At 36.6% G+C, this 24,708-nt stretch overlaps 1 protein-coding gene across 5 annotated transcripts; it reads right to left on the bottom strand.

Moving 5' to 3' along the window:
* Positions 1 to 834: 834 nt before the first annotated feature.
* Positions 835 to 15,478, bottom strand: CEP15 (centrosomal protein 15). Of its 5 annotated transcripts, none has more exons than XM_015130483.3 (6): positions 15,256 to 15,478; positions 14,659 to 14,770; positions 13,962 to 14,026; positions 12,436 to 12,559; positions 3,068 to 3,142; positions 835 to 1,226 (listed from the first exon to the last, which is right to left on the bottom strand). In XM_015130483.3, exons 3-6 carry the CDS (start codon positions 14,012 to 14,014, stop codon positions 1,098 to 1,100), a joined length of 381 nt encoding a protein of 126 aa, XP_014985969.1. In that variant the 5' UTR covers positions 14,015 to 14,026; positions 14,659 to 14,770; positions 15,256 to 15,478; the 3' UTR covers positions 835 to 1,097.
* Positions 15,479 to 24,708: the final 9,230 nt, after the last annotated feature.

The raw sequence follows: 24,708 nt of genomic DNA, 5'->3' as shown, positions 1-24,708 counted from the left end.
ACCCACTCAACAGGATATTTCCAAGATGGTAGTTTAAAGGAACTTATTGGCACAATGGACATTTCAATATAGTTGTTGTTGTTGTTGTGTATTTAGCTTTTCCTATTGTCTTCTTTTAAAGACACAAACCAGTTTGAAATTTAAAACAAACATTTCATTGTAATATAGCATAGGTACCCTTTACTAGCAGAGGTTGCCTCTACAGTTGGAAAGTTATAAATTTTTTTTTTTTTTTTTTTTTTTTTGTGATCAAGCAGTGGTGGACTGAGGAATCTCAAAGCTGTTTAGGGTTGTGACCTAACGCTTTCTGACTGACAGTTTTTTCAGGAATAATGAAAATAGAAGGAAGTGGGAAGGGAAAGTTTAAAGATAAAAAGACAAGAGTGGGGTTATGTGCATTCACAAGGCTGGCAATCCTTAAATAACCAAGTCAAAATCCAATAACCATTCCCAGCTCTAAAAGACATCCTTTTTCAAACCAAGTCTGAGTCTTCCTGAAACTGGCTACTTATTGACTGTTTTATAGTTCAGTTCTTTCTGTCTCCAGAACTTTTAGAAGTTTGGTTATCTGTGAGGGATAAAATCTTATGAATTTATTTTCTCATACGTTATTTTACTAAAGCAGTTTATTTTAGGTGTCACTGTCTTTTAATTTGTTAAAAGAAACAATAATGGTTAAAAAAAAAAAAAGAACCATGTTGATCCTATACGTTGTCCCTAAAAAGTAAGGATTCTAAAAAACTTAAAACCAGAGCCAAGATACCTGCTTAGAGGAGAATGATTGTAAATTTTTTTTTTTTTTTAAATAACACACACACACAACACTGACAATAATTTAATTAATAAAGAATCCACCTTTTAATATTAGTGTTTAACACGTCTATGGGTTTGGAGGAAAGCAAATTCATGACCTTGAAATAGTAGTAGGTGATAGCATGAGACTTGCCAGTAAATTCTCATATCTTCACTGTCACTTAGGAGATAATGGAAGAATATAAACATATTTAAGTCCTAAAGTTCCTGCAATAACCTACATATACTTTAACATTCAGCTTTATTAAACAGGCTTTTTGAAATAGCACGTGAAGAAGTCATCGCTATGCCTCATTTTGAATGGTATTTTCTGCTTCATTTTGATTTTCAACAGCAAAAGGATATGGTGCTCTTCCTAAAAGAAACTGTTCCCATTTGGGAATATATTCTTCTACTGATGCCCAGTAACGAGTCTGGAAAAAAAAATTCAAAAGTAAAAAAGCATATCAAGCAATTGAACTTGGCTCTTCATAATAGTCTAAATGTTTATTCACTTAAGTGTGTGTGTGCGTGTATATACACACACACACACATATACGTAGAATGCATTTCCTCTACAGAATATTTTATGTTAATTTTAGAAAAAAATCTGGCTACTTACTAGTGTTAATTTTCAAATTTCTCAGTAAAACCAGAGTCTGGCAGAATTACAGGTTTTAGAATTTTATTGTGATTTTACACGCCCTCTTGTGGCCAACTTCATGATTATTGCCAATAGTATCATTTATGGTGATATAACCATTAAATGTTTTTGTTTAGTATTCCAAATCCCAAACCAAATGATTACCCCATACTGAAATTATTACAATGAAATTATTAAACATAAATCATGCTTCAGGATTAACATCAAAAGATTTGACCTGGGATGAGATCAGGAACTGAAATACAACTAGTGTGTTATAGCACAGGAATCAGATACATTGGACCCTTGTGTAGGAAATATATATCCACTATACTTTTTCCCCATTTTTATGATGACAAAATGTCAATATAATTTAATAATTTTTAATACAAACAGCTTGGAAGTTGAGATGTTGTATTATTGATCTGACTGTAGAAGTCTATAGGCTGAAGTTCATGCAACATTGCGTGTTGTGTCTAGCTTTGATTTCTTGGGTGACTGCCCTAAGGAGGTCAAAGAGAACTAAACTGCCCAAAGCCCTGAGTCATAGGAGGGCAACTGATATTAGATCATCACTAGCAATCTCATTTTTGGAAATTCAGCCAATGAGTTAGCACTAGAAACACAAAAATATTCACTCCAAGCATTAAATACAGCAGTTCTGCAAGTTGAAAATGGTGAGGGATTCTATATGTCTATATATCTATGCATGTGGTCTCAGAAACAGCCTGACATACTTAAAGTAAAAGTCATCCTGCTGTGCAAGACTAGTTAAGAAAAATACCATCTGAGGCCCGTTGTTGGGAGTTTCCCTGACATTCGCAGCTGGGGTAACTCCCATTGTGTGGGTCCTGTATAGGCCAGAGTAAGGTATTGGAGAATCAGACAAAGAAAAAGACATGTCCAAGATACAACTTTGTACCAGAGTTTTTTGTATCCTTGATCACTGCCTTGTTTTGTTACCCTAGATGACACAGAAAATTGAGGGGAAAATTCTCAGCCTCTAATTTTGAGTCTATTAATCCCCAGGTGGGGAGAAAGCAAAACCTGTATTTGAGAAAGGTCATTAAAAATACAAAATGAAACTATTCTATATGTAGTAAATTCTCATTCATCACAAACGTATTCATATACCAAATATAGTTTATTTTTGCCAACCATCTTCCCAATCTGTTCTTGAACTGAACAAAATAAAGCAGACAAAAGCCATACTATATTGTATGATAATATGCATTTAATTAGCTCTGGTTAAATTTTTGGTGAAGGGACTAAACTGCTACTTCTAACATCAGCAAGCAGCAAAAGCATTTGAGTTAGGTGTGTTGTCATCTCATGATTTAGCGCATATTGTCTGTTATGGTTTAACAGGATAGTTGTTTCTAAGTGACAAGGTGAAAAGATCCCCATCTTTATAAAATTTCCAATTGCTAAACTTTTAAAAATCAAGATACTTCTCAGTTACCTCCTATGTATAAAGCACAGTACTGTGGACATAAAAAGATCAAACAGGCATATCTTCTTTAATGTACTGAATAAATATATCTGGAAAATATATATAACCATTGTTTAACTTGTAGTGTGCTACTGATAGATAGAGTTTCTCTTTTTACATTTGTTCCTTAAGATGCTTACCTCAAGAGAAACCACCTCAGGCCGTGGAAGTGGGTGAATTCTGGTCTGTAGTGACTTTTCTGCTGCTTCTATATCCTGTAACAGATATCGGCATTTTATATTAAAGTGGATTTACATAAAACAAATGGCACCTGTACAAGCAATATCTATATCCCGAATCTCTCACCTCCACTCTTCTCTGGATATAGTTTGAATGGATGGAGGCACACCGCGGTAGGAAAACTGATCATTGTTCAATTAATCCATTTCAGATAAAGAATACAGCATTTCTTATTTTGAAATAGAGGTGGGGGAGGTGGTACTTCTAGGTTCTGCCTTTTCACTTTTGAATAGCTAGTAAATGTCAGTAATTCATGCAAAAAGAGTGTCTTATAATAGTGTTCAGCGCATTAATTTAGCTCTTACATCACTAAAAAACAGCCAGAAGGATAAAATAATAAAATATTCAGATACAAAAACAGTCAGATACTCAGACCCACCCTGTGCTAATCTTAAAAGTGAAGAGTTCTAGTCTCTCTAGAAGATGTAAATAGCATATCAATGGCACACATTTCATTTGTTCAATGTTCAATTAAAAAAATTATATGTATGCAAATATTCCATATATTTAATGGAAGCTCAGTGAGGTACCTCAGTACTTAGTGACAAGAACCTTTTCATTATACCATCTAGATCTTTTTAGTACTAGCTTTCTAAGCTAATTTCAATGGCAAGTTTTATTGCTAGCTAGTATGTCATTCAGCTGAAAGCATTCAAGCACCATGCTTTAATGTGTAGTTTTACTTGTAGATATGTGTATTTTTCTCTTATAGTTGTAAAAACACCAAGGTAACTAAACTTAATTCATACCCTGGTAAATATTCTTATCTTTATATATACATGAAGTAAACACCCAGAAATGCAGGATTCCACAAATTTTTAGTGGAACACTTGAGCGTTGTCTAATAAACGCTCCCAAAATCAGCACCCATGTTGCCTTGTGCCCACTTATGTCTGTCAAGTTCACAATGTGGCCTTGGTCACAGGCCATATAAATTTTGTCTCTCTGTTGAGCTTAGTGAGTTGATAGAAAAGAGAAAGTTATCTGATTCCTGTACAAGCACTGGAGCAGTCTAAGTAGAGGGCTGTTGGACAGACGGAGAGAGATGGAAAAGGGCGTGGGAGTGGGGTGTGAAGAAGCCAATGCTGAACAGGAGAAAAGAGATAGCAGATGGTAGCGGCGGGAGCAAGGAATGGGTGTGAAATGTAAAAGGGAAAAACAGGAAATTCCCTAAAGGGACTCCCCAAAGTTGCACAACCATTAATGCACCTGCTGTCTGGAGGAAGGTGATTTGAAGGAAAAAAGCCATGAATTTAGGAAAAAAAGCTGATTTTTAGCATGTCTATCCCATACCAGAAGTTTATAGCTAAGATGCACGCTAAAGAGCTTTTGATGCTGATGCTATGACAGATACAGAAGCCTAATAACTTTTGTGTGATTACATTGAGATGTTACAAGGTCCTGGAAAAATGTTTTTTACCTTTATAAATCAAATAAACACAAATAAAATAATCACAAGTCCAATTATGGTCCTTACTCGAAGAAGTTATAAGATTATTGTTAATGGCAGATCTTGGTGCCACTAGCATTGTAGACAATATTATAAACATTTTTCTTGAAGACCAGAAAATAAGGATATTTAATATCTCTTATAGGAGAGCAGATTTCTAAATGGGAAAGCAGATACAAGTAGGAGACATATGGCCTGGTAAAGCAGGCCTATGGTTAAACACTTGACTGTTATCTCTGCAGTATTCTGACTATAAATTATCAGGCCTCTGAAAAACTTATTTCTTAGCTTAAGAGATATTTGCTTTCTTAGAAGACATGCTCACCTCTGATTCCTACTTTTCTTTCCCTTTGGCTGTCTAATTTTTCTCCCCTTGTTCCTAAGTGTGAGCTTTCTTAAGATCTGTGGCAGCTGTTCTCATATTTTTTATCTTCTCTCTCTCAAGACTGTGTCCTATCTAGCTTCAGTAACTTTTACTGTAGAGGCATGGCTAACCTTTCTTCCTAGCCCTTATTTCTCAACCAAATGAAACTAAGCTCATCTTATTCCTACAGGATATAATGAATGAACAATAGTAGGAATTCTCTTCCCTCAGATACCTATGCTCTATACTCTATCTTTAACTCTTCTTATACCTGCCATTTAAATTTTCAAAAGTCTATAAATTGTTCCTTCAGGATATCTCTCCTAGCCTTTCCATTTCACTTCCAATGCTATGGCCTTATTATTACACTTATTCATTCAACAAATACTTGAGGAGTACTTACTGTATGATGCATGCCTACAGTATGTCTTGTTTTACTTCCATCCATACCTAAGAGGGGATCAATTCATTTTTCTAAAGAACTACTTTGCATATGTCTTTCCCTAGACTTAAAAAATCATCAGTACCCACTACATAGAGGATGAAGTGTGAATTCCTTAGCCTGACTGAAAACAAACAAACAAACAAACAAACAAACAACTTTGCAATTTGATCCTAGCCTTCTGTAGCCAGTTATACCCTAATACTTCCACATAAGAACCTTTCCTTTGATTATATACTACCACAAGGTAAGGACTGTGTCCCATACAACCTTTATGCATCTGAGTATCTCACAAAGTGCAGGGCGTGTACTAGGCATTAAATATTCATTAAATGAATACAAAAGATGTAAAAGTTTCCTGATTATAAACCAAAACTTTTTTTTTTCAAAAGGTACCCGAAGCAGGCAGAGGGAAAGGAAAAAGGGGGGTGAAAAGGGAGGTGACACTTACTTGACTATACATTGTTCCCTTGTCTTATAGACTTGCCACTAGAACATTTAAAATTTTATATAGTTATAGGACAAATAAAAAAGCAATTCCCCCCAAATTGGAAACTAAATGTGACAAATCTAACTATTATGTAGTTTGTGGTATAACCACATAGAGAAGAGCTACATCAAGTATTCTTAGAACACAGTATTCACTGGACACCCTTTGTGGGGGTATACCCTGGGGACAAAAAGAAATTGTAAAAGTTATCTTACTGAAAACCATTCTCAGTAATCATATTATTGGTGATAGCCATGTCTGTATCATAGAATAATTCTTTGGAAACAGATTTTCGGTGTTAGAAAAAGAAGGTAGATGCGTAAGATCAGCGATTTTAAGTTAAATCTTCAATCGTGTAATTGAATTGGAGATACTGTTATAAGCTCTTGATGTATTTTATTTTAAACAATAACAAAACAAGTTGCAATAAGCATTCTTAGTACCCAGATTGAGGGCTCTAAATATATTTCCTGCCAAAAGGAACCAGGGCTTCTTGGAGCAATGGCCAATTCCAGGTCTGGGCAGCAAAGGCACATAATGAGCCTGGAATAACTCATTACATCATAAAGAAAGGAAACTATCAAAGACTGTTAGGATAATGTCAAAGACATTCAGGAGTTAACTTGAAGAGGCTTCACCACAGTAAAAATGGGACACATAAGGCATAAATAAGAATAAAAATTGCAAGGGATCGAAACATTTCAAATCCCAGATAAACTAAAAACAAAATACCACCTTATTCGTCACCATTAGAGGATGCCAGAGAACCAAACTATGATTTTGAAAGCTATAGAGAAAGTGTCCAGAAGTCATACCTTTTCCTACATGAACTGTACTTCAGTGTAACCAAATAAGTGATGAGGGGAAGATTCTCTTTCATATAAATAACAAGCAATTGAAAGAGAAGGAATAAAAGAATTTGAATATTCTTTTTGCAACCTCTAATGAATATATCTAGGCAATGATCATCAATGACTGCCAACATTCCAAAATGAGACAGCTAGGAATTATGGAAATGTTCTTCCCCCAAACAATGAACCTGAATCTGATCCAGCCTCTAAACTTCACTGCTCATATGATAGCCATTAGCCTCATGTGACTATTGAGCACTTAAAATGTGGTAAGTCCAAATTAAGATGTGCTGTAAGTGCAAAACATATACTGAATTCGGAAGGCTTAGTAAGAAAAAGAATATGGGATATTTAATTACAAATTTTTGGTAGAAACATTTGAAATAATATTTTGTATATACCTCATGAAAATGTTGTTAACATTAATTTCATCTGTTTCTTTTGACTTTGTTAAAAGTGGTTACTAGAAAATTTTAATTACATATGTGCTCACAGTATATTTCTGTTGGACAGCACAGCTCTAGATCAATTTATAGGAATTACAGAGAATACAGGAACATGCAAAATGATACGTCAGAGATGTAATTAGCAATATCCAAACTGAGAAACACATAGGACAAATGACCTAATTCCTTTAACACATAAATTAAAAAGTGGATGAAAAGGTCAGGGGGTACTTTTAGAGACGTATCAATCAATTACAATGTTGGATTTTATTTGGATTCTCATCCAAACAAATGTAAACATGCCTACAGATTTATCAGAGAAATGTGAACTCTGAATATTTGAGGAATTAGTGGTAATTTCTTATTGATAATAGAATTGTGATTTTGCTTAAAATAGTAAAATAGTCCTTATCATTTAATGATATACACTGAAAAAATACAGATATATTCAGAAATAGCTAAAGGTGAAACAATACGATTTCTGGAGAATACCTTCAAAATAAACTCAGTGGTTGGGGAAGGGGATGAGGTATATAGATGAAGCAAGATTGGCCATGTTTCGATAATTATTGAATCTGGGTAATAAGCACATGTAAGTACATTCTTCCATTCCCTTTTCTATATAGGCTTGAAACTCTTCATAACAATTAAAAAACAAGTTCCCAGTGTGGATGATGGTATAAATGTTACTCTATGGCAGAACTGAGAAGGCTATGTTTAAATGAGTTGATTCATGATTAGGAAAGGTAAAATATGAGCACAGAAAGTCACATGCTGAGATCTCTTTTTCTCCCTATCCCTATACATGCCACTTCCTCCAAAACTTGAAATCTAATACCTCACTATAAATATATACAGTGAACCTAGCTATGGCCAGGCTGGTTTTAATCTTTTAAGCTGCTGGAGGGCCAATTTCTGGGATATGAAAAATAAGATACTAAAGCACGAGATACAGGGTCATTGGTACAGGAACATGCAAGCATTTATTAAACGTATTCTTCAAGGAATTGGAGGTGAGAAAGGTAAGAAGGAAAGAAGAGAGAGAGGGTCCTATAAGTCACCAACCATCTTGGGTGGCAGTTTGTTGAAGTCCCTGTTTAACTGCCAACTGCCCCATGAAGGCTTCCAGGGTGTTCTTCAGTGGAAGCATTCTCTCACCGGCTGCATCACTTTCTCATTCTTTCTCACCCCGGAGTGTTTGTCCAGCTGACTCATGAGCTTACTCTTGAGATGATGTTGACTTACAGAATTGCCTTTTTTGTTTTTTTTTTGAGATGGAGTCTCACTCTGTCGTCAGGCTGGAGTGCAGTGGCACGATCTCGCTCACTGCAACCCCCCAGCTTCCCGGGTTCAAGCAATTCTCCTGCCTCAGCTTCCTGAGTAGCTGGGACTACAGGCACACACCACCACACCCAGCTAATTTTTTGTATTTTTAGTAGAGACGGGGTTTCACCATGTTGGCCAGGATGGTCTTGATCTCGTGATCCGCCTGCCTCAGCCTCCCAAAGTGGTGGGATTACAGGTGTGAGCCACCGCACCCGGCCCTACTTATAGAATAGCCTTTCTAGATAAAACTAAATTTTATGGTAGGTACATGGGGAGAGATGTCAGCTTACATTGTGGCAGTATTTATAGAAACACAATTTTCTCTTTCTCTTCCAAATCTATACCAATTCTGTTATGTTCTTAAAAGGCAGATAAATTCCATTTTACTAATACTAACAGGGAAAAATCACCCACCCTGTGTTTTCAAAGTTCACTATCTTTTATGATAGTTACTGACTGAAGCCTATTCTTCACTACCTACATTCATATCTATTCATTTACTAATATGTGCAAATATTTGATGGAATTGGTCTCTTCTTCACTGCTCCTTTATAAAATACATTCTTTGATATTTTATATTCCTGCTGTTTTCCAAAGGAATTTACAGACATTGAGTTCAAGGTGAATTCTGTTGGAACTTATTTAAATCTAAAAATAATTTTGTGTTTTTTAATTTTATGTGTAATTTTTACAAAGACTCAATTCAGAGGGTATGTGTAACAGCTGTCTTTAAAAAAACAATAGTCTTCCTACTCAGGATTAAGGCACATGTTTCCTTGTAAGTTTTCTTTTAAATCTTCCATTTCAGAGTAATAACTGTCTCTACACCAATCATGCAAACCCCTTGTTAAGATCATTCCCAAGTATTTTAGAATTTTATTGCTAATGTGAATGTGATTTCTTATATTTTCCAGTTGTATACCTAGAATTACTATTGATTTTTGTATCTTTTATCCACCAATTTCACTTAACTCATACTACTTTCAGAACAAATTTGGTTTTTTAAAGTATATAACCATATCATTCCAAAATGCTAGTGTTATACTGTCCTTTTCAAAAGTGAAAGCTCATTCCTTTTTAATGTTCATTATATTGGTCAGAAGATCTAAATAAGGTCAAATAATGGATGTCAATAGACGTCATCCATATTTTGTACTCTTATTACAGAAATGCTTTCAAGTTTTATTGGAACCATTTTTAAAGTGTAGGCTGTAGTTCTAAAGTACCTATCCTAGATGTAACTTAACCTGTCCTGAACAAGTGGTATCAGGAGTAATTGCCCTATGGTTTCCTCATCTTTAAATTAAGGAATTAGCCCAGATCAGTGGTTTTTCACAGTTCCTTAAAGCCACAGCTGGGCAGTCAAGGAAAGACTGAACAGGTGGTGCTTTGACCCAAAGCAGGTCCACTTCTATCTATTTTAACAGGAAAACAAGTTTTAATGCAAAAAAATTGAATACCTTTAGATGAGAATCGAATCTAATATACATATTTTTAAAGTGTCTACCAACTCAAAATTCTGCAATCAAGTCTTATTTATTTATTTTTCCCCAGACACAGAGTCTCACTCTGTCACTCAGGCTGCAAGTACAGTGACTACGGTGCATGATCATAGCTCACTGTAACCTTGAATTCCTGGGCTCCAGGGAACCTCCTGCCACAGCCTCCCAAGCAGCTGGGACTACAGGCATGCACCACCATGTCCAGCTAATTTTTTTAACTCTTTTTTAGAGACAGGGTCTTGCTGTGTTGCTCAGGCTGGACCTGAACTCCTGGGCTCAAGTGATCCTCCTGCCTTGGCCTCCCCAAGGATAATCCAAAGATTATAGGCATGAGCCACTGTGCCTGGATAAGTCTCATTTATTTTACTTTCATAATGACTTCTATGGTAGAGCCACTAAAATTCTTTTGAAAGTTTAAAAACATATGAGGGAAAGTAGGATTTTAAAAATTGCATATGCAATGACTCAAAGAATGCAAAAAAAGAGAAGAGGCAGCATCTCTAGCAGCAAGCACTGTGTTTGTGATATAATAGGTACTCAATAAATGTTTACTGAAGTACTCAAAGAAAATATACAAAAATATATTAATTTTAGATCAGCGGGATGATATGGAAGGTATGCTATTTCGTCTTCTTTACCCTTTAATTTTTTTTTTTTTTTTAACAGTGGGAATATTTCACTTTGATAATCAGGGGAAAAATATCATACCAAATTGAAGTTTCTCATAACTGTGAAACCAGGTTCATTATGTTCCTTATATATGTATGACTATGATTTCTTAGCTACCCTTCTGAACTCTATTCTCTCCATTTTTGAAATCATCTTGCATCTAAATAGCAAATGAATCTTCCTTAAATACCCACTCATTTATTTCTTACATAAGTCTGTATTTTTCTTTTGCTTAGTCATTTTCAGTACTGAATTATGTCTATACATCAAGTCTCAACTTCTTTGGTCCGATAACACATATCCAACCTTGTTTCCTGTGAATTTCTAAGCTAGTTAGTCACACTCCCAGGATTAACAGGGTCATTCAGTCTTCTGGTCTTGGCTCTTTTGTAAGAATCCAACAGTATGCCTTGCCTTCTGCCTATTCAAATACAGGCTAGGCTTAGCTTCTTCTCTGAGACCTTTTTGAATATTCTAGCTCTCAAAGATTTTTTAAATTCTTATTTCTGTAGTCCTGACTCTATTCCATGTAATTTAATGTTTGATCACACAAAGTCTCTGGGTTCTTGATATCAAGAGCTCTGATTTATACTTATTTTGTTGTCCCTACTTTCTGCCCAGAACTAGCTCAACAGTAAGGACCCTCTAAGCATTCATCAAATACTTGCTCATTAAAAGGAAAATGCTTGAAAACTAAATATCATATCACGTGCTGCAGGTAGGTAGCAATTAAGCCTTCTAATTTAGTTTTTCTAACTTTTCAGAGCAAATTCCAGATTATCCTATATATTTCCATTTAAAAATAAATATTGCTAACACCATTGGGCAAGTAAGACATATGGCAATATAGAATGCTTTGGTAGCACTATGGCTGTGACTTAAATTACTGTGGATCAAACTGCCAGAAGCTGAGAAGATAACTGAATTTTCCTCTTCCTTTATCCTCTAGTGAGGACAGAAGATAACTATATCATGCCTATCGATGAAAATATTTAACAATAAAAAACTGAAAACACTGCTTTATAACTTAAATAATATAGTCTTACTACCAAATGTTTTAGTCATAGGATCTCTTGGAAGCTTGAATGGAAGCAAACTTTAGGGTTTTAATTATGGATGAAGCCATACAATTCTGGAAGCAAAGTATAACAAGCAGCCAAAAATGTTACACATATGATTCTACTCCAAATGGGCACATTGGCCAAATGGTGAGGCCCCGCACAATCATACACTTTGACCACTCCTCCATATCCATCAAGAGGGAGCTGGGAAATCTGTTATCATAGATATGAATTCTGTGTGTTTGCCTAGTCAGGCAAAATCAAATTGTTCTTGTTTTTATGATGTTTGATAGTTGTGAGTTGGCTCTCAATAGCTTATAGGTACTTTATGGCCTTTCAGGATTTCCTTTCAAATAAAAGAAGATGAAAGATGGAAAGGTACATCTTCTATTTCTTACTTCTTGCAAAAGGGTGACCTTACACTTCCTTCTGTAGTCATTGATTTTCTAGTTGATTGCAAACAGAGTTCAATTTTTTTTTAATTTAAAAAAATGAGGATACATATGTTACTTATCTAACTGACATGGGCTTTTAAAAAAGATGCTGCTTTAGTAATTCTACTTATTACTCAGAACCAATAAATTATATAAATCAATATTATGAAACTTACCTAAAAGATTTTTGAGGAGGTGGGATAAATTTCTATATTCAAGTCATGGAAACTTACCTTTAAAAGACTAAGGTTCCTTTTAAAAGCAGTCTCAACTGTTTGGAGTTGAGATGCCTTTTCTGTATGTTGATCACCCAATTTATTCTCCATTTGTTGAAGTAACATTAATCTTTGTGATACTCTAGAAAAAAATGAAGATTATAGAGTTAAAAAATTAAAAGCAAACATTTTACTGCTTGACCAATATAAAAAATTCATTTCTTAATAACACCTCACTTCAACTCTAACCTATTCTAAAAGTCAATTACTATGTCAACTAATAAGACAGTGAAAAATCTGAGGTAGTTCAATAAGTCTTAAGTCAATCTGGTTAAAATCATTTTTATTTTCATTAACATATTCTTTATATATGCCATAAGTACATGCTTCTGTTTTTTTAGCCTCTCTGGTCTTTTGAAATTATTTTAGAATGTTGAAGATATGTTTTAATTTTTGGTGAAAATGCAAACTGTAATACATATCCCTTTGTACACATAGTTATATATACCTCCCGACACACATACATTGATATAACTTGCTATATGAAACCTTCTGCTTAACACTTCAGTACCCCTGAATCTCATGTTACACATTTAGAATTGTGCTAAACTTCCATATGTTTGAAGAAGCAATAAAAATATTTTTTCCCTCTTTTTCCAAGAGAAAGATGATGGTTTGATATATGAGTGAGAGGCTGTGTGTATGTATGCATACTCACAACAAGGTAAAACAGTAATTGAAGAAAGATGTAAAAAATTACAAGTCAATATCTTCAAACTACTTTGTTACATATAATATACTTTAAAAGTTTCTTGCTGGTCAAATGCTTATTTTATACATTTTTGTTCTTTTTAAGACAATATGTAAGATGATTAAAAGATACATAAGTTGGTATACACAACAGTCAAACTGTTTCCCAAATAGCTGTGGAGATTCTCAAGAAACACTGTGTTTCATCGGGCTGTCTTAAAGGTGGAATTAAAATCCCAAGTCTATGAATAGTCAATTTTTTGGTAAGGAAAGTATCTTATGAGCCAAGGAAAGAACGTCTGGTAATTAATTAAAGAAAAGGAAAACCTGAAAGCCCACAGAGAGAGGAGGAAAAGAGTGAATAATACAAAACAAAGAGCAGGACTGGCTACACAATTTGAGGGTCCAGTCTAAAATGATGCAAAACAATGGCATGAGAGCATTAAACCAAATGTAAGACCTATGACTATATATAAGTCATATACCCATGAAGCCAGTCCTGGGTAAGAGGTTTAGAGAAGCCCATTAAATACCAATGTGGAGCCTAGAAGGGGTGGGAGGAGGGGCAAATTTATTTATATATTACTTACAAAGAGTAAAAATACATAGAACATATCTTTTAATCTTGCTTATTCATAAGAAACAAGGACATTCCCTAACACTAAGACCTCTTAAGTGTCAGAAAATTAAAATGACATGCTTTCAAATTTTTAAGTCATCCTGTGCATACAAAATTTCACTAACAAAGCTAGTTCAATTTCTATATCTGAATCATCCTTTTAAAAAAAACTTACATTTCTTCATGTCTTTTAGAAAGGCGAATTTCTTGAGCAAACAAGGAAGTCATCTTTAATCAAAGCTGTCATAAAGAATAAAAACATTTAAAGTTACTTCTACCACATGTCCTCAGCTTTGCAACATTTGATTATTTTAGTAGCTTAATCCATTGGTTCTCTCAGAAGAGAAAAGAAAACTTAAGATGTAATAATGTATAAAATGAAAGGACGCGATTAAACACATTTTTATTCAGCATGCCAGTTTTATCTAAGAACACCATGAATTAGGTAAACCCAACATATTTCGTATTGTCGCCTCTTTTCTTTCTAGACTCTAACCTCAATCAGAATTAAAAACAAACAAGCAGCTGGTACTAAGACTAGTAAACGTTTTATTGCATCAACAGAAAAAAAATCCGCTCTGTAAAATTCAACACAGGAACACCATCGCTTATGCATGTGCAAACACACATAGACAGAAAGGCAGGCAAACAAGTATGAGAACCAACTGGAAATTCAAGGTCTTTCCTTTATTGGAAGAGTGCCCAGTTCTACCATCTCTCTTCTAAATAGGAAATTACTTTTCATGCGTAACTGTGAGGAAAAGCACAATTAGATAGATACCTTCCCCTTCCCCTGGCTGCTCAGCACTCTCATTTGTGGAGTGTAGGAAAGCCCATTTTCATGGCACACTTTACACAACGAGCAAGCTCACCTTGGCTAAAGATATTGGACCGATACAGACAGAGGTCTAGTGAAATGCTTTGAAGGCCTCCAAAACTGCAGACAACTCATCTGGTTGGGCTTATAAGCTGAAAGTGCTTGCCCTAAGGGAGAAAAAGAGGAATAAAATTCCTTCCTGAAATGAAGCTTTCCTAAATTTTATGAAATTAAACATCTATGCACTCCATAAAGATTGTCTAAAGATGGACACACCGCCCGAGTGTCCAGCCCTGCTAGAAAGCCCACGCCTATTGAGTGTAGGGCGCTGAACCCGGCCAAGGAAAACGGAAACACCGCCCTGCCCTCATTAGGTTTCCTCCTCTAGGCATGGCTGCCTTTCCTTCAGCACCGCGGACAGCAATCGCTCACAGGCCCGCCCTCCAGGGTCTAATTACAGATATTTTCAGCTAACATCACCGCAGGCCAATCCTCGCCGCCCTCCTCTCGGTTTCCTTTTGCAACAAGGCCAATTAACGCAGCGCCAAGGGAATCCCGGAAAGTCGGTTCATGGTAACTTTTCTGTGAGGCCCGCTATCAGCACTTCAGACAAAACCAAATCAAATTCTCCCTTAGAACCGAAGATCCGCACCTTCTCAGAGTCATCTGCCCTCCGGCCGCCCCAACTCCCGCTTATACCCAAAGGACTCATGAACCTTCATCATCAACCTGGCTCTTTACGTTAACAACATCCTCCCCAGCGGTCCTGCAGGCCCCTGCGCAACCGTCAGGCAGTCAGGGCATCCACCCACGGTCCGACTCCACTCACCGAGCCCGCCTCTGAGCCCTTCCGGGAAGGCACCAGCTACTGCGCCGACGCCGGGGCCTCAGCGCAGGCCAGGGCGTGGTCACGTTGCCATATTTGCGCACGCGCGGCGCGCGGTGACGTCACCGCATCTTTATAAAGGGCCGCCTTGGGGCGCGAAAGGTTCGTGAGGTGTAGTCGCGGCAACCAGAAGGTGGGCGTGTGGCACGCGGCGCGCGGGAGGGTGACTTGGAAGGGTCTTTACGAACCCTAGGGAAAGGCGGTCTGGTAGTAAGTCCATTTCAAGACCTTTTAAAGTGAGACCTGCATATGTTGAAAGAGTTTTAGAGAGTGAAGCTGGGTCCTTAGAAGCTGGAATGTCCCAGCAGAATGTAGAAGTGCGAAAAATTTGGCAAAGTACTCTAAAGTGAGTGGAATTTACAGTCGGTTTATTCAGCGAGTGCATATGAAGCAGCTTCGAGGTGCTTCGTCCTGGACGTCTCATACTGAGCAGAGCAACGAGAGCCCCTGCCCGCTCATTGTTGGTAGACCCCGCGTTGACAGTAGTATTGCTGGATTACCCCTTGAGTGGTTTCTGAGTGTCAGTCGCCATATTTACATTGGTTATCTCGTTGAGTCCCCGCAACGCCCTGTGAAATGGGCACCATTAGCTTCATTTGACAGCCAAGGAGACAAGCGTGGTTGTTAATTTAGCGCTCTTTGTAATAATATCTCGTTGCTGTAAAGTGCATTTCTTAATTTTTGTTCTTGAAATAACTGAAGTACGTGGTAGTGTCAGTTCTCTAATATGCAGAGGAAGAAAAGGTTCAAGAGAGGTAAAGTTGTTTTCTTTATAAAGGATGCTCTGCTGGTAAAACACAAAGAGCTAAGGACTCCAAAATCCAAGGTATATTTTAAATTTTCTCCTTCCAGAATATTTACGTAAAACGTAGCTCTTGCGTCAGGACCTCTGCACTTAATGTTTCCTTTGCCTGGAAAGCCCCTTCTTCAGACATTTATAGATTCGATTCCCTGTATCTTTCAATCTACCTCCTCACAGAACCATTCCTCTAATCTCCAATATAAGAAGATCCCCACCTCCTGGCTCCGTATCCTCCACCTGCTTTATTTTTTCCATAACACAGTAACAATCCATATATTGTGTAATCACTCATTTATTTGTTTGCCAGTGCACCCACCACTAGAATTTGAACATCATAAGAGCAAGTATTTTTGTCTCTGCTTTGCTGATGTATCCTCAGCAACCGGAACTGCCTGACATACAGGTGCTCAGTAAATATTTTTGAATGAACGGATGAAATAATTCCTCCCGTTAACATTCATCATAATTTCAGAGTACTCTATCTTCACTTGATAGGAGCTTTGATTTTGCTGTTCCATACCCTTACCACTTAGGAAAGATGAAAAGTAGACCCTTGAGTGGTCCTGTGTTCTAGGAATAAAATAAAGCTTTTGCACGGTTACATGGAATTCTTGTTTATTTTTTGTGTACATTTACAAATAAGGATTTTTCTTAAGTTGGTAATGGGTTGTGTGAAAATAATAACTGTAGGCTCATTATAGCATTTGTTTGTTGCTTGACAAACTGCTAACCTCCCTGCTTGTGTAAGTTTGCATAGTAACACAGTTGGGACAAATCCAGCTCTTTCAACGTTGAGCCCAACTTTTGTAGGTCACCATCCGCCTTAGCTGTGAACTGAGGAATACCTTGGGAGTTTTCTTGCAGTTTTTAAGAACAGTAATCAGGAATATATCACAGACACTTGGAGGTTATCTAGATAGACTTTGATAATTTGTTTTATAGCATCCAATAAAAGTGGGTAATTTCTACTTAAAGATCTACTGTGATAGCTGCGTTTCTCATCATATTGCCCACAGCTGATCCTTTCTGTGAGTCACCAGGCTGGTGAGGAAGAATCTCTGGCAACAGTGTATCTATTAACATATAGCTTCTGTGTTTATCAGGTAAGTTTGGATACTTTCTGGAGTGAGGTATTCACAGCGTGCCATGAAAATTATTGCAACCTACTAAGTAACAACTGATCCATAATGAGACAGTCTGCAAGGTGTTGTGAAATTATTGTTTCCTAACCCCTGGACTAGTTCTGTGCACCAGCATGCTATGATTATCTCCTCAGCCTCATATAATCTTCTCTAATTGCCCCCTACCTTCATTATTTATAAAACATTGTATCATTTAGTCATAAATTCTATAAAGATGTATGTATTAAACATCTGTAAGATGTAATCTGCCCTTAAGAGCCTAGAAGCTGGCTGGGCTTTTAAAGTATACACAAAAAGCCGGAGGATGATGGCTGACAACATAAAAATGGTTTTTATTGAATGTTTATTCTGTACCAGTCACTTTCTATGAATTACCTTATTCTCATAAAAACCCTATGAGCAAGTGTGCCAAAGTCTTACTATCCTCATTTTTATAGCTGAGAAAATTGAGACTTAGAGAAATGATTTACTTAAGATCACAGTGCTAGTAAATGAACTCCAAACTGTTTGATGTTAGTATTCTCAATAATTCTGTATGTTATCTTGAGATTATGTAATTAAAAAGTATGCCGATTATGAGGATAAGAAAGGAAAGAGCACCATGAGCTGGAATAGTATAGACAACATTTTGAAGGACTGAGGTGGACCTTGAAAAATGGGCTGATTTGGAAGTCTTTTTGTGATTGGGTGTATCAAGTGGCAGGAGAGTGTGGTGTGGAGTGTTCTAAGTGAGGGAAGCAACTTGCATAGAAATGTGTGCATGTGAGTACATCTGGTGTGAGCCCTAGTGGAAAGGAAGCATTGGGAAGAATGTTTTCTCCTCATTTTCCTTAATTTTGAAGATTTCATTTCTGATGCCAGATACTTTGAAAATGGAGGTTTGATAGTAACAAAGGAAATTATTGGAGGAGGTAAGACTGTTGAGTAGAGAATAGAAATGAAGACAGAAAAGGAAAGGTTGAGGATGGAAAAGGAAGGACAAGCTTTGAAGAGTAAGAAATAAAAAAATTGCAAAATCCTTGACTATTTCAAATACTCCAAGTTATTAACAGTAAATTCTGTTATAGTTTATATAAAGGCCATCTTTTTAGACCCCCTTTGAGTTTACTCTAGGTAGACAAGTACTAAAAAAATAAAGAGCTTATGACTGACATAGTTAGTTTTTCTTTCTATTTCAGGAAATCCTGGATGAAATTTGGTAAAGTGGGTCCAATTGCCTGTGTACTTTACTTTGAAATAAAATCATCAGAAATTTACCTTGTTCAATAATTGTAGTCTGTTCATTTTATTATGGTAAAATATTCTGTACTCAAAATATATCTGAAATGCTTTAAATTGGCCCTTGATGGATATTGAGTAGAGAGAATTTATAAGCAGATACTTCTTTAGAGCTTTTGTTAGTGAACCAGGTATCAATTTAGGTTCAATCAGATAAAATGCTTCAATAGAGAAATCATTCTCACAGTTGATGTTTATGTTCTAGACATTCTCTGCAGAGATAACATCTTGCTGATAAAACTATGTTCAATCCTAGAGATTGCCAGTGAGAATTTGCATATGCCTCTTCCTTCCTTGGAAAAACAAAAACCTCAGTAGTTATAAAATGCACTTGAGAAAACATTAGAAATTTTAAACTGAAAGCACGCATGATGATTCTTAGGAAGTCATTTGTTTGTTGTATTATAGTGGGAGAGGGAAAGCTTCCCTTCTACTCTCTTTGAACCTTTGTGGAAATGACTGACAATAAAAAAATTAATAAGAGAAAAAGGGATATGATATGGTTTGGCTCTGTGTCCCCACCCAAATCTCACCTTGCATTGTAATAATCCCCATGCATCAAGGGTGAGACCAAGTAGAGATAATTGAATCATGGGGGTGGTTTCCCCTATACTGTCCTCATGATAGTGAGTTCTCAAGAGATCTGATGGTTTTATAAGGGGTTTCCCCCTTGGCTTGTGCACTCATCCTCTTTGCTGCTGCCCTGTGAAGAAGTGCCTTCCACCATGATTGTTTGTTTCCTGAGGCCTCCCCAGCCATGCTGAACTGTGAGTCAATTAAACCTCTTTTCTTTATAAATTACCCAGGCTTGAGTATGTCTTTATTAGCAGTGTGAGAATGGGCTAATACAGAATACAAATATACTTAATGTGCATAAACACAGGAGCCATGTAAAATATGGGACTCAAAGAGGAGCCAGATAGTTGAGGCTTAAATACTCCAGTGGGGAGAGGGAAATGTTGAAGGGGGTGCTGTAGGCAATTTTTAGAGAGATAATACAAACTTCAGGGAAGATGAATGGACCTGGGAGGTAGAAATACTAGCTTGTAAATGATTTTCTTTGTAATTCGAGCCCAACAGGCAGAACAAAATCCCTTCAGGTATGGTTACATGCCTCAGTCTTCTTTCCTGGTACTAAAATTTCAAGGATAGGATGGAAGGCAATTATGTCCTCTTTGGTGGGCCAGGTCTTAAGGCAGCTAAAGGAATATTAGGCGTTAAATTTCACCCTGTTCTAGGGGTGGAGAGAAGGGAGTTCAGGAGAGATTAGAAAATCCTTGATTCTGGGATTATAGGTGTGCTGTGGCTCATGGCTATAATCCCAGCGCTTTGGGAGGCTGAGGTGGGAGATCGCTTGAGGCCAGGAGTTTGAGACCAGACTGGGTGACAAAGCGAGACTCTGATCTCAAAAGAAAAAAAATAAAGAAGAAAGTCCTTGATTCTGAGGTAATTTATAAGGCCTTCCTATTATGGTTCGAAGTGTTCAGCATGCCAAAACACCATTCATTTTGCAGTGTTGTTTTTTAAGCCCCAACAGTATACACAGTAAATGTGTATGAACATGCTCCTTAATGTATGATGAGGTTATATCCTGATAAACTTACTGTAAGTCAAAAATATTGTAAGTTAAAAATGCATTTAATACCTTATAAACCCATTGTAAAGTCAAGAAAGTATAACTCAAACTGTTGTAAGTCAGGGACCATCTGTACTTTTTACTTCACAAATTTCAGTAATTTAGAGCTCACACAAATCCTTTGTCTTAAACGGACACTTTTCCAGATGTATGTAATTTATAGAATGTTTTATTATTATTTTTTCAATCCTGTTTCCCTGATTTTCTGGTGGCTCTCAGTACATTCACTAGTCTCTCTATGACTGTTTAACCCAGGCTTTTCTTGAGGTAGGCATTTTCTCATTCATGGCCTTCAGGCTTGTTTATTTTTTTTTTTCTCGCCATTTGTTCCTCTTTGATTCTTATAATCCTGTAATAACTTTATTGGTCCACAATTGAGCAAGCAATTAAGAACCTTCTTAAATGCGTACTTGAGTACTGTACGTGATAAGTATTGTATTCTGCCATTCCCATCTTTTTGTAATGCTCTACAGTTGTGTTTATTGAAAACATTCAAGGCTCTTTGCACCAGCCAGTTTTTCATCATCATTGTTTGCTGTGTGCATCCACTTGAAAACTTGCATATAATTTCCTTTGAAAGAACAAGAGTTGCAGTTTTACTGGATTGCAACTTCTTTGTTTCAGGATCTAATGATGTGTAAAAATATTGTTAGAAAAATCTGTTGTGGTTGAATGCATTTGGGATAGTTAATTTTAAAAAGACCTATACCCTTTATTTATATAAGAACAGTAATATTGTACCTAATTTTTGGAACACTTCATGTGAATACATTTCTTCTGTGCTAGGGCATCAAGTCTTACTTTCAAATCTAATTTTATCTTTCTCTTCGGTATCCCTTTTTAAAATGGATTTTTAATAATGACTTTCTTTTTTTTTTTGAGACGGAGTCTCGCTCTGTCGCCCAGCCCAGGCTGGAGTGCAGTGGCGCGATCTCGGCTCACTGCAAGCTCCGCCTCCCGGGTTCACGCCATTCTCCTGCCTCAGCCTCCCGAGTAGCTGGGACTACAGGCGCCCACAACCGCGCCCGGCTAATTTTTTGTATTTTTAGTAGAGACGGGGTTTCACCGTGGTCTCGATCTCCTGACCTTGTGATCCGCCTGCCTCGGCCTCCCAAAGTGCTGGGATTACAGGCGTGAGCCACCGCGCCCGGCCTAATAATGACTTTCTTAAATTGAAAGTTGAGTAATTGTACTGATGGCTTATTCTTACAAACTCCCTGCTGAAATTGGGATTTGAATGCCACTTTTACCATAAGAATAGTAAAAAGTTTAGTTAGTTGAATATGCACTTGGGATTTAGCTAATTTTTCATAATCATATTTTTCATATGTGAAAAAAATGAAGTAACTACTGAGTGTCTTTTTCTTTGGGTCTGCTTTTCTGGACTCTTAAAAAAAAAAAAACCCAAATTGTAGGCTATGAAATAGACTGTAAATTAGCTTGAAGTTTTCAATATATTTCCCAAAGTCCAAATGTGTATTAGGTTGTTCATTGGCTTGTTTATATAGTCAAAAATAGCGTTTTAACTAGTGTAAATGTAAGTCTCAATTTTTAGTCAACTTTAAATATTTGCAGCGGGTGTAATTGCTAACAGTAGTTTGACAAATTGGGTAAAGTTATCCTTTTACAGTTTTGTTGTCTGATGAATATTTGTTTGATGTGAAATAGAAGTAAAACATGTATGCCTGTATGCCTAAAATTTTGAAGAGAAGTAGTAGGGGGAAAAGAAATGGATTCATTTTAACTCTAGATGGCAGTTAAACACAACTAACAAAGACCAACTTTTTTGAAATAAAGAGAAAAATAGTAAAACAGACACACGTTCTGTTTTACTATCCGGTTAATTATATTCTCAAAATGATGTCTCAGATTGATATTACTAAATAGACATGTATAAGATGTAATTACGTACAAGTGAAATAAATAATGAAAGCCTGTAATTGCAATAAATTTTTTTCACCTGGTAATATGGCATACACCCAATGCAATGGTTTATATTGCTAGTATTTTATTTTGTCACTTTTACTAACATTTAGTTCAGTGTAGTTTCATTTTATGTACAATTATTTACCAGTATCAATTCAAACCATATGCCATTGGGAAAACTATTACACATTTAATGTTTTGAAATGTTTAAGTAGAAGCAAAGCTTATTTTCATGAAGTGTGTTCCATAAAAGTAGACTCCAAAATCTGCCACAGATATCCATGCATGTACCTTTGAGATCGCATTTTTCTTTCCTTTGCTTTGCAATAAAAATATATTTTACATCTAGTTAATTCACAATTTTAGCTTGTTGCTTTCAGGGGTGCTAAAATTATGTTTCTGATAGTATTTATGAGGGAAAAGAAAAGCTTGTTTGATTATACTTTGTTCTCATCTCCTGATCTCAGCTCTTTGTGTACTGTCATTTCTATAGACTTGTAGAGTGCAACTGTTTCTTGTTTGTGAACACATTGATGTGGTATCTAGCAAATAGTACAAAAATAACTTACAGTGTATCTAAGGAGTCTCATCTGACTTGTCAGATAGCTTAAAAAAGGAAGGGATGTGATATGTTTTAACAATGCTTTATTGTAGATTTTATATGAAATAACATAATCCTTTTGAGAGGACTAGTTGATTTCTCATTTCCTATATATAGCAAGTTTTGCTCTGAGTATCTGTCTGATTAGTAGATTAGCTCATAGATGGCAGCTGATGCCCTGGGTGAAGGGACTTGCTTGCCACTTTTGTAAGCCCTGTGAAGTTGTAAGAAATGTTGCTCTCATGCATAAAGGTGTGGAGGTGCAGGTCACCCTACTAGAAAGTAGGACCTTATTGGACACCTCAGATCTTGGAGTCTAGTGACTTATTGGACACCTCAGATCTAGATTCTAGTGAACATTTACTCCACAACCAACCCCATAGGCAAATACTTTGGGGTTGGTTGTGGAGTAAATGTTCACTAGAATCTCCAAGAGTTCCTGTGCCTTTAGAGTTATTTACCTATACTCCAAACTCTTCATGGCAGTTGTTGTTTCCTAATGGGTTCTTCATGGATGCTAGTGGAATATATTTAAGTTCGCAAAAGGATATACACTTTCTTTTCTTTTTAAAGCAACATAAAAAGTCCCATGTTATTCAAAAAGTAACATAAAAGAATTTATTTTTAGAGAAGCTTCTAGTAGAATTTTATAAGAACAAATAGAGTTGCTCACCTCCAAGATTGTTGCCTTGCAAGAATAAAAGGTGCTGGAGTTGCTGGGTTTTTTTTTTTTTTTTTTTTTTTTTTTTGAGACGGAGCCTTGCACTGTCGCTCAGGCTGGAGTGCAGTGGCGCGATCTCGGCTCACTGCAAGCTCCGCCTCCCGGGTTCACGCCGTTCTCCTGCCTCAGCCTACAGGCGCCAGCCACCTCTCCCGGCTAATTTTTTTGTATTTTTAGTAGAGACGGGGTTTCACCGTGTTAGCCAGGATGGTCTCTGTCTCCTGACCTCCTGATCCGCCCTCCTCGGCCTCCCAAAGTGCTGGGATTACAGGCTTGAGCCACCGCACCCAGCCTGGAGCTGCTGATTTTTGAGGTGAAGACAGAAACCTGGATTTTCATGTGAAATCATCTTCTCAGTGTTAGCAACTTATTCAAGTAAAAAACTACAAAGCAAAAAACTTAAAACGTACCAGCAGACTGAGAGTTTGTAATCTTTAATGTATAGCACTCTCATTTTTTAGCTCATTTAAAAAATAACATATATTGTAAAATTGATTGCTTAAAATCCTTTAGTTATTGGATAAAATCCGGTGATTTTTGAGGTTATACTTTAGTTATTTTAAAATCAGATTTTGGAGTCTTTCTAAAATACTTATATTTTGTATCCACCATCAGTGTCTTGAGTAATATCTTTGGATATCTGATCCTATCCTTTACATTTTTCTTCCTAATTTCATGATCAAAGAATAAATTAAGTTTTGGGAGTATGTTGTTATGGGTACTGTGTGCTACCTACCTGGTGTCCAAACATGCAGGTACTAAAGAAACGTGATACCTTCATCTTTAGTTTTCTTTATCCTACATTTTGCCTTCTACAGTCTTCTCTATGGTCTTAGTGATTTTTTTAAAAACATAAATCGGAATTTGTAACTCCCCTCCTTAAACCCTATAGTGGCTTTCCATTTTCCTTACAATAAAATACACGCATGGCCTCTAAGGCCCTGCTTGATCAGATCCTGGCTTACCTCTCTAAACTCATTTCTTACAAGGTTCCCCTTTCTTCACTCTTACCTTGTTGATGTACACCAAGCTTAGTCCCATTTCAAAGACTTTTTCACCTGATGTTCCCTTTGCCTGGAATATCTTCCGCAGAGCTTTATATATTCTTTGCTA

The sequence above is a fragment of the Macaca mulatta genome, chromosome 2, assembly GCF_049350105.2.
Source record: "Macaca mulatta isolate MMU2019108-1 chromosome 2, T2T-MMU8v2.0, whole genome shotgun sequence".
Taxonomy (NCBI): Eukaryota; Metazoa; Chordata; class Mammalia; order Primates; family Cercopithecidae; genus Macaca; species Macaca mulatta.
This window is presented reverse-complemented; position numbering and strand designations above follow the sequence as displayed.